Source organism: Carica papaya, chromosome 9, assembly GCF_054855325.1.
Source record: "Carica papaya isolate Zhongbai chromosome 9, ASM5485532v1, whole genome shotgun sequence".
NCBI classification, from domain to species: domain Eukaryota; kingdom Viridiplantae; phylum Streptophyta; class Magnoliopsida; order Brassicales; family Caricaceae; genus Carica; species Carica papaya.
In genome coordinates this window covers 32,672,771-32,683,610 of record NC_142317.1, presented here as the reverse complement: position 1 = coordinate 32,683,610, position 10,840 = coordinate 32,672,771, and the positions used below count along the sequence as shown (strand labels likewise).

Genomic DNA, 10,840 nt, shown 5'->3' with positions numbered 1-10,840 from the left:
TATATATATATACATATATATATGTATATCTATATTACTCGTACATCTCATTGCGTTGTCAGTCTGCCTACATAGACTAACAGGGTAGTCATTGGTTTGATTAACTAGAAAAGTGTATCCATTTCTTTTAAATTACAAAGGTCTGTTCGTTTACTTTAGGGTAATTGAATGTAAGTGGCTCTTTACTTATACCTTATCTACATGATTGGGTATGAGAATCATGCAATTGAAAAAAAAATTTGGGTTGTGTATTATGCATGTACAAGGTGCATGAGAATCGCCATTGTAATGTTCTTACCTAACCAGCATGATAATTGCATGAACAGAAGCTATTTGAATTTGCAATTAAACAACCCAATAGAATTGGCTATTAGCAAGGGGCAGATTTGCGAGTAACACTTTCTGCAGATGTACGTAGTTTTCGAGCCCTCTCGTTAGGACTATCAGTAGATCCTCCTGCAAGAAGTCATGATAGCATAATCTTAGTGAATTCGAACTTTTACTCGATGACATGGTGTCGTGACGGGATAGTTTTCAAAACACCTGAGTTAGAACAAAATTCCGCACTCAAACCATGAGAAGAATTAACTCAGCTAATTTCTTATTCTCTATTGACTTCAAAACCAATGGTGTACTGTGTCCTGGTTCTCAGAAGATTTAAATTAGAACAAGATTCAAATTTATAGTGACAATTCAATTGGAGAATCCAAAAGGCACAAAGATATTGTACGAGTATTTAAATCAAATCCTACCTTGCACATCCTAACTGAATTTCACAAAATATTTGATATATTACAAAAATAGCCTAAGAATAATAGATAATAGATAAAATATTAATCACCTTCACCATATACAGGGTAGAACCCCAAATATTTAGCAATTACAAAGTGGAGTTCATTTGCTTAAAGACCATTTCCCAATTAACTTGGTATCATTGTACAGAAGAAAGCATAATAAGAAAAGGAATAAAAAGCAACAAGAGAATCAACACACCTTATTTGATAAGAACATAATCTGCACCAGCCATAAATGCATCTCCAGCAGTCGGAGGCAAGTTATTTCTAGAAATATTTTTTCGAACCTGAGCATGAGTTTCTGCTTCGTGCTGGAACATTTTAACCAACTCTTGCAGCTCCAATTTTCTAACTTCTACCTGCTCCTCAGTAATGGGTTTTTTCAACCCGAGATAGATCAGTCCAACAATGATTAGCACTATTCCTATACAGAACAAGATGGCAGCAAAAAGACCAAAAGCATAAGGTGTGTTAGCTGCTCCAGGGATTCCGTCAACATTGATTCCAAATAACCCTGTGATGATGGAAAGTACAAGGCCACAACCCCCAAAAACAGCTAAATTGTGGGTTACTCGCAGGCTTCTGTCCTGAATTTAACAATTTTCATAGGCATGAGACATAGCAATGTGTAGAAGTTAATCTGTCAATATGAAGATCATTCTTCAAATGTCAATTAAATATGTAACTTCTTTTTTAGGTTTGTTTGGCACAAACCTGCAGCCATGCACGGACAGTGCTTTGCATAACATCCTGAATTGTGAATAAGCGGCCACGAACTGCTTCTTGCTCCTCAATCATTTCTCTTGCGTTCTTCCTTATTCCTTCTAGCAAAGTCCTGGCTACATTTCCCCTCAAATGTTGGAGAAGCTCAAAGACAATCTCTTCTCTTGCATGGAGAGACCACTTTACTCTGATGACCTGCAACAGCAACCATAAGTTTTTAATGATCAATAACAATTTTGAACTCTTAAAGATCCTGAAAAAATTCGAATAGAGATCTCTGAACTAGCATGTAAAAACATAGTTTGGAAGAAATGAACTTCGTTAAAATAAGTGAGAAATTTGAAATAAATTATCTCAATTCCACTTGGAATTGTCAAAGAGCTAAAGCTAGGAGATTTCAAATTCATGACTTATGCTCAGGAGGCATGAAAACCTTCCTCCCAACACAACACCCTACCTACAAAGGAAAGAAAAAGATTCTAAGAAAGACAACTTTTCCACAAATGACTTTCAATCTAGACGGAGAAAGTGTAATACCTGTCTTGACAACTTTCTTATTTCTTGATTCAGAATAATGCTGAAAAGATACATATCTTCCTGGTTTCTCCTGCAAAAAAGGAACTAATTGTCACTATCAGAGTACGAAGTGGCAGTCCGAACTCAATAAATAGATTCATGTCCCCAAACAACCTGTTCATAAACTTTAACTCAATCTCATCGGCTGCACCAAAGATGTACTTCCGGAACAACCTGAAATAAATTAAAGACAGGTAGAAAACCATTACTATAAAAACTTATGCTAATCACGAGTCTCTTAATGCCACTAGTATATATCACGTTTACCACAGAAAATTATTCAGAGATTGGATCTTACTTTACAGTAGCAAGTGGAGGTTTACGACTTATGACAACCAAATTTCCAAGATAGGGTAAAAACGTTTGATTATATCACTGGAAGTGAACAAGACTCCCTATGTTACATAAGACAGATATTGTATAATTGTTCGATTTTCCGCAATTTTTTCCTTTTCTCTGTATAAATAACCTAATATTGGTTCAAAGTCAAAAACATATTCACCATCTAAAGTAACGACTAGATGAGAACACCATGCATTGACGAAGTACAACAAAACCTTTGCCATTTAGCAAGCTAGATTTTAACCTTCCAATTTTATCAGATGTTCTCTCGAAGAGACAACCTAGACTGGCCTTTCACAGACATTTTGAAGTAAAACGAACAACAAATAAAATTTCCTTTTAGCATATTGCTAACGTCCTACAAAACTTGCAACTAAACATATGTCAAAGTGCATTTCCAGGGACCATATGCATAAATCTGAACTAGTCATATCAATTGCATTGCATTAAAAGGCAGCAGGGTCAAACAGCTGGACTGAATTTGGAAAAGAACAAAATTCAATACCTATCATCCCATCGAGTAAGACGGCATGCAAGAAGTGCTATGAGTTCATGCACTGTCCTGGGCATGTTATAACCTCCGGCAGAAAGAAGCTCCTATAAAAGCAAAGCACCAAAAGCTTGAATAAGAAATTATGGCATCACTATAAACTTGTTTCATTAGACAATAGAAAGTTGTAATGACTGCCATTGAGAACATCTATACAAGCATGAACAACCTGAACTTCTGTGATGCCCAGCACATTTATGCATGACACATTTCCCTTGATATGCAATACAGTTATTAGGAAGTTTTGTGCTTGCCAAGACCGCAGTACAACAGGGGTGTCATCTTCATCAACAAATGGATCACCAGCTGATTGTCCCAACAGCTCAAATAATAAGCCTCCAGCAACCCTAACTGGAACCTTAATATTTGCACAGTAAAGAAGCCAACACATCAGAACCTCATTTCAAACAATAAATACATATATATATGTTGAAAATCTGCGTCGATTTCATCCTAGATATGTACAGAGTCCTCTCATCTATTTCTATAGCTAGAAAATCTTATACAATCTCTAATCTTTCCTCTTATCATCACTTAGATTAATTGATTCATAATTCTTAAGAATCCCTAGATTTTAGGAATTGATTGTAGGGTCAAAATTTTCAAGTTAGGCATAACTTTTTTGTATAAATAATGACTACATGGTATCCAAGCAGTCCAATCTGGATGTTTTTACAGCCTTCACTATTGAACCGTCTCTTTCTCCAGCTTTCACTGCTAAACAGAAAAATTCATCCATTTTGTTTATTATTGGTCTTCATATCAAGGTTACTTCCTTTATCTTTTTCTTAAAAATGATAGATTTCTCTGAAAATTCATTGAACCCCTCTATGACTGATATTGGATCCATGCCAAATTAGTCAATCAGGGAAATTGCAAGACATTAATCCTTCATACTAAATGGAAAAAAATATATATATATTTTCAATGGTCACAAACTGAGAGCCCTTCTAAAGGGAAGAGGAAAATTAAGCTACGAAACTGGAACCATTCTAAAACTAGAAGATCTGAAGTTTAATTGATTAATTCGGGAATGAGGAAGATTTGGTGATCTTTGTTCATTCTGGAATTTAATGCAATCAGTGGGAACTGTTTGTTTCTCACAATTGATCTAGAGATCAGCAAAGCTAATTGCCAGATGTACTCTAACATATAAGATGCCACTCTAATCTACAAAATCGAGAGTATATATTTAAGCAAGCTACAGCCTCATTTATAAATACTAAACTTCATGAAAAGTTTGTGACTTGAGATGGATAATTACCACAATATTAAGATGAAATGTAGTGAGGATGCTGCAATCCTCAAGAGTTATGATGAAAGAGACAAACTTTCGAACTTATTGCTTGCCTTAATTCAGAATTAGATTGTATATGCTTTCAGTTTTGCGGAAAAGGGACATTACCTTCCCCAATGAGACTTTTGTAATAATTGGTGCTGAGGAGAGCCGAAGAAAAATTATGCTCAATTACTGAACGTTAAATAGCTCAATCATGATCTTTACAAAATTCACAATGATAGACTCAACTAAAGCTCTAAGATAATGGTACAAATGAGAACAAAAATTTTTAGTACTCTAAACCACTTAACTGGGAAGGAATTTGGTGCATATATTATATGAAGTCACAACAAATGAATAAGAATTGCTTTAAACTCCATTGAAAAGCTCAAGTTCTCAGCCAAAATGGGGGGCTTAAAACAATGAAAAAAGCAAGCATACGTCATGAATAGATGGCATCTTGTCTAAAAATTCAACCCAAAAGCAACAATTTTGGAGAACTCAAGAAGGAGGGAAGTGAATTAGATATCTTCAGACAATATTGCAAGAAAAACTAGGTAGCCCTTTCTTGCTCGTCAAAAAGTTCTTCCTCCAACATAACTGAGATTTTGCTCCATCCTTTAATTTGCTTAGATACATGTTTCCCCATCCTTTTGAAAATTTCACTGTTGGTAGCTTCATTGAGATACTTGTGAACTTGCTAAAGACCATCACGTATCATGTCCCTTGAGTAATAAAAGGTTTACTACACCTTGTTCTTTGATAGATACTGAAGTTTGGAGCCAATCTAGAGCCCCGAACATTTCAGGGACCAAATATTTCATATCTTTTTATTAATAATTGCACTACGACAACCTATTTATTTCTCTTGAAAGGAAGAATCAGAGATATGAAACATTATTGCAATTTTTCACATAACAATTATTACACAACATAGTGTTTCTATTAACAGGATCAGGTCTGACAATGCAAGGAATAATTTTGAGCGGGTTATTTCATCTTCCTTGCAAAGAGAAAGGACTATCCTTGAGTCTTCTTGTGTGGATACCCTCCAAAAAAAATGAGGTCTGTGAGTGATAAAATAGGCATTTATGCAATGTTATATAACCACCACCATTTCAAAATAAAAGCCCCAGTCTTTATCAAGGACAATTTTTACGGAAGGTAAGGAAGCAAAGTGGTTTCTGCTTTACTTGAGCTTTCCAAGGACTCAAATCTCCCTTAAGCAAAGTGAAGGAGTTTGAGTTAATAGTAAGCCAGGAAGTTGGTTTCTTTAAGAAACTAATAAGAATTAGAATTATTTTAGGATTTTGTTTAAGTATATAGATTTAAATTGGAAAATTGGATAAAACTAGAACTATGATTCCTAAAATTATAATTAGATTTAGATTAGGAATGGGGACAGAACTAGGATTATAATTCCTAGAATGGTAATAGAGATCTAATTCAATTATCTTTTCCAATAAATAAACCTATTATCATGAATAAAATCATCAGCTATTAATCCAAAGAGTTCTTCTCTGAAAGATCAATAGTTATCTCAAACGAAACTCACCAAAGGCCAATAAAACTGAAAACCGGAAAGTAAGCAACCCGCTTGCTACAGGATTTCACATTAGCAAGCCCTGTGACCATATCCGAAGCTCGGGAACCTTATATAAGGATTAGAGAATCTAGGAGCCTTTCTATCTCTAACCTATTTTGACAGTGAAAAGACTATCAAAGAGAACTTGACAACCTCATAGTTCTGCGAGAAACTCTAACTTTATGGATAGTTTTCTGCTCACTTTTCATTCATAGCTAAAAGAATTGTCTCATCAATTACAAGGCAAATGAGAAACGACCAACTGAAGCAGAACTAGCCACTTAAAAAAAGATGGAAAAGAACTGAAGAGAAACTATTTCCAGAATTCTAAAAAGTTAAAAACAAGCCTAAAACTAGGACAACTATTTATAAATAAAAAATCTTAAAAAAGGAAAAAGAAAAACAAGTAGAATCTAGTCAGATGTTAATTCTCTTTGGCCTCGTCCCCTCTTCTTCCCATGTGCATATTTGCTATAAAATTGCATAGAAAAAAACACAATCCTGTCTGTTTCAACCACCTAACTCCCGAGTGAATTGGTTTTTTGAGATTCATATCATCAATAAATGATTGACCCTAAAATTTCACATATCATTCATGCCAGATGACCAACTTATACTAGCCCAACTACAAAGAATCACATCATTCATTAAACTAATTTTTGTTAATTAAAAGCATGTTTACGACTTAAATAAGCCACATACCTCATAAAGAAGGTGTTTCATCCGTTCACTTATCAGTCGACTTTCATCTCTCAATGCCAAACTGATGGCAGGATGTAACCACTTAGCATTACTGAGCCATGATTCGACAAAAGGGTGACCAGCAGCCAGATGGCACCACCATACAGGGCCTGCTGGCCGTTCCCAGTATGGAGCTGCTAGATCTGCCACAGTGACTCCCTCTTCATCATCCACTGGCCCCGACTGCTGTGATGCCCATACTGCATTCACTTGCACTGTTTGAGCAAGCTCTGAAATCCTAGCCCACCCAATTGGAACCCAGTAACTACCTTCATATCTTTCAATTTGTCCTGATTGAAACATCTGACTGTCTTTGTCGTTGAAAGGAAGATTTGCATTGTCCCTCAACTCACTGAGGGAAGAGGATTCCAACATTCTGCTCCCATCTAAGCTTAAGGAAGGCGAATCAATTAGTCCATTTGTTGGCATATGCATGTTCAAATACTCACCATCTGGCTCTCTGACTGGGGCTTTTGAACCCCATTTTGCATTCATTGATCTCTTATGCCTAAATATGCACTCAAAAGCACAAATGATCCCATCTATCCAAAGATCACTTGTCGGCTTGACATCTCTAGTAGAGAAGTTTACATGATGTTCTGGTTTCTTCATTTTATTCTTTTAAGAAACTGAGCTATCCTCCCCCGAATGACTCATTTTCTTTCATTTATGCTCGCGTACCAAATAACTTGCAACCAATATTCTCAAAGCTCGACATCAATCAACAGAAGCTGACCATTCCAGGAACGAGAAGAGAATGTTCCATCAGCATGTAAAGAGTTACAATTCAGTTCAGCAGCAAGAAACATATTCTTGCACAGCATAATGCTGAATTCGACTGGAATGTCTTCAAAATCTCATGCTGCACCGTTCTGGGTGAAGATAAAGCAAGTAATCAGAGAGTTGCGTCATGGATATTAATCGAGAGAGTTGAGAGGAGAGTAGCAGACTGGTAAAGAGAACCCACATTCTAATTGACCACACTAAATAAATTAACTGCTCGCTCCCTTCCAGTGGGTAAAAAGACCACAAATCAACACGAGTCTCAGTATTTGGCATGTACATGTTCTCCAAATTACGACAGGAAAAAAAAAAAAAACTATTTATTTCTCACAAGACAAATAAAAATCAACATACCTTCATTACTGCCAAAATCTTCTAATTGCTTAGCAAGTTTTTGCGGAGCCGTTGACAGATTGCCCAGCTTACAAGCTAAAGAAGATCCAAAAAAAAAAAAAAAAAGAAAGAAAAAGAAAAAGAAAAACATTTATGTTAGCAAACCGAGCATAAAGCAAGGAAAAGACAACCGGCGCAAACTTTCCTAAAGAATAGATCACTGGAGTTTTCTTATCAAAAGGTAGAACTACACGTCTTTATACTTTCCACCAAATATTCGCAGGTGATAATTCAACCGACAGAATCGTTCAATAGTTATTTCCATTTTTTTTTTAAAAAAAAAAAAACGGAGACAAAAACAAAGCTCTCGTTGCAGAATAAACCAGCTGAGAAACGGTGAATTTGCGTGAAGAAAGCCTCGATTTCTTCGAATAAAAAAATTTACTAAAAGCTGAACAAATTATGAAGAGCTAGGTTTACCATAAAATGAAAGAGATGCGATGATCCTCACCAAAAATTGGTAAGAATTCCACAAACTCTCATGCCAAGGAAATACCGCTCAACACCTCCTTCCTTCCACCTACAAGAAGCACGCCACCTTTCTAAGATCACACATGAAGAATTGAGAAATCGACGATCAAATCCAAGAAACAACCTGAATTTGTGAGCTCCATAATTGGAAGATAAACCTGTATTTACTAAAGGAAAAAGCCATACCATGACCATGAACTGTGATTGGTGGAGCTTCTGCTTTGTGCTTATTCGGTCAAAAAAATACAAATAAAAATTGGTTAAAAAGAATAATATTTATTAATTTAAAATTAAATTATTTAGAAGAAGAATATTTTTAATTAGTGTATGAATAATTTTGTATTCTTTTAACTAATAATTTTAATTTTAAACAAAAATCTAATTTTCAATTTTGTTATTAATTTTATAATTATTATTTATTTAAATTAAAATAATAATAACTTAAGATTAATATTTACACTGAATGGAATAAATAAAATAATTAAATCGAAATAATAGTTTAAGATAATTTAAATTATTAGGACAAATTTTAGAAAATTAAAATTATTTAAAGAATTATAATAATTAATTTTTTATTTTTATGTAAGAGTAATTATGTTTTTTATTTTTAAAGATGAGAAAGCAAGAGAGAGTTCTTCTTCAAGAAATTATGATTGCATTTAGGAGAAATATTTGTGGCTAACGTTTGATGATATCGTTTTCGGTCCCTTAAATTTATATATTTTCGATGATCATAAAAAATCATTTTAAATGTTTATCATTATCCTTTTAATCTGCATTCACTCACGTTATATTGATTCACATAATCGTAATAGCGTGATTTTATATTTCTTGACAAAGCATTAAATTCACTTGATTAATTAGATTAAGCTTGTTCAAGACATTTGAAAAGTTCTGATCACACAGCCACAAAAATTGAGAGAAATAATTAATATTACTTGAGCTGAATATGTTGAATTTCGGTCAATCGTATGAGTTTATATGTAATTTTATTATGCATAAATAAATATCAATTTAAGTGGGTCCGGTTAAAAATGATATATTAAAATTAAACGGATATTGAGTTTTAATGCATCAAATGAAGTATGAGCTTTTTATGTATAGAGATCAAAATTGTTATTTCTAATTTTGTGATAAGTCAAATTAGAAATAATAAAAACTTAAGAATATAAAAAAGCGTTATAGTCCCCAAATCATATGTAAAGTTTTTTCTATTCTATTATTTCATCACCAGAAATAAAGAAAATTTGAGAATTCTAAAAGATAGTTATTTTTTTTTTGTTAATTAAGTTAAACAGATATCTGATTTCTTCTGTTATGGATTCAAGTACGTTTTCGTTTGCCGATTTAATATCAACGACTTCATATGAATATATTTTAGATTCACATTTAGTTTATTTTAAAATTTCTATAAAAGAGAAGAGATATTGGTTTTACTAAAGCATTAATTGGTGTTTCGGATGAGTCTATGGCACCAAAACAAAAGTGAGTGTGTAGGCCAAATTTTTGACACTGTTTTTTCTTCACAAACTCGTTAGTATAACTCTAAACTCGAGATTAAAATTGCAGATGAATAATATTTGTGGTTTCCGACATATATTGAGAATAACCTGAAAAATGATGCAGATTGCCGTAAGGAGTTTTCCAGTTTAACATACATTTGATTGAATTTCCTCAAATATAAATCTCCTGCAGGTTCTAATGGGTCCATATACATTCTGCCAAAAGCAAGCTCAAAGCTTTGTTTTGAAAACATAATCCCATTGATCTTTAATTAATTTTTCAAATAAAAACTGCAAGGAACTCACCAATGAAACAAGTTACAAAACGCAGTTCTTTTCGTTGACGAGGTTTGAGATAGGCTTTTCTCCGGTTTTCTTCTGCAAAATTGTTTGATGATTAGCTTCTCAACTTCATCTGCTAAATTTATTGCCTGTAATTTTCAAAAGCTGGTAAGCAAGTAGTTTAACATTGTTCTGCTGCCAAGAAAGTGACAGACAAGCATGTATATGATTGATTTTAAGAAAACCAAAGATATCTTTACTTGGATATCAATGGCCACTTCACACTTACTGAAAAATTAATCAGACGAAAAGACTAGTTAGTGGAAAATATCTTTAACAATTACTATAAGTTCATGCGAAATTACAATATGTTCGTGTGATGTTCTAATGAGAATTTTATGAAATCTTTGGCTCCAATCACCTTGTATGAGCTTTTGAAATAAGAACTCTCAACTATTTTTAAATAAATGGGAAGAATTTCTTTTCCAATGACCTGAAATAAAAATAAATAAATAAATAACAAGAAGAGAAAATCTCAGTTGCATTACCTCTGCGAACCAAAAGGAAAGATTTATAATTGTCAGTTAATCCACTTACTTTGTCAGATTCTTCAAAATCTTAATGAAAGCCAGCATGTTCAAGTTCCTGTGAGTCAGAATTATATTTTAAAAAAGCTCGGCATATGTAGATTTGATCCAACTTTGATTATTCATGAGCTTAAAATGATACCTGCAAGTCTTGAGATAATCCAATCCTTTGTAGAGTTCAATATACCCTCACTTAATCATCTTCTCTGCATGTTGCAACTTAGTTTTGTTG

General features: G+C 33.7%; 1 protein-coding gene across 7 annotated transcripts; it reads right to left on the bottom strand.

Moving 5' to 3' along the window:
• Positions 1 to 95: 95 nt before the first annotated feature.
• LOC110819666 (uncharacterized) lies at positions 96 to 8,507 on the bottom strand. Of its 7 annotated transcripts, none has more exons than XM_088211139.1 (11): positions 8,424 to 8,507; positions 8,187 to 8,286; positions 7,728 to 7,802; positions 6,552 to 7,462; positions 3,155 to 3,343; positions 2,941 to 3,032; positions 2,208 to 2,267; positions 2,055 to 2,124; positions 1,509 to 1,712; positions 994 to 1,381; positions 96 to 456 (listed from the first exon to the last, which is right to left on the bottom strand). In XM_088211139.1, the coding sequence occupies exons 4-10, from the start codon at positions 7,200 to 7,202 to the stop codon at positions 995 to 997; spliced, it is 1,653 nt and encodes a 550-aa protein (XP_088067265.1). In that variant the 5' UTR covers positions 7,203 to 7,462; positions 7,728 to 7,802; positions 8,187 to 8,286; positions 8,424 to 8,507; the 3' UTR covers positions 96 to 456; position 994. The 7 variants fall into 7 exon arrangements, with proteins under 7 accessions (XP_088067265.1, XP_088067267.1, XP_088067266.1 ...); XM_088211141.1 differs by having other exon boundaries at positions 8,218 to 8,286; XM_088211140.1 differs by having other exon boundaries at positions 8,218 to 8,308; positions 8,424 to 8,464.
• Between the last annotated feature and the right edge of the window lie 2,333 nt (positions 8,508 to 10,840).

Excerpts from the sequence above, each read along its gene's own strand:
- LOC110819666 (XM_088211139.1), bottom strand. The coding sequence starts at position 7,202 with ATGAAGAAACCAGAACATCATGTAAACTTCTCTACTAGAGATGTCAAG. Across the intron at positions 3,033-3,154 it reads TGGGCATCACAGAAGTTCAG|GAGCTTCTTTCTGCCGGAGG; the intron begins GTTGTTCATGCT and ends TTGCTTTTATAG. Across the intron at positions 1,382-1,508 it reads CTGTCCGTGCATGGCTGCAG|GACAGAAGCCTGCGAGTAAC; the intron begins GTTTGTGCCAAA and ends TGTTAAATTCAG.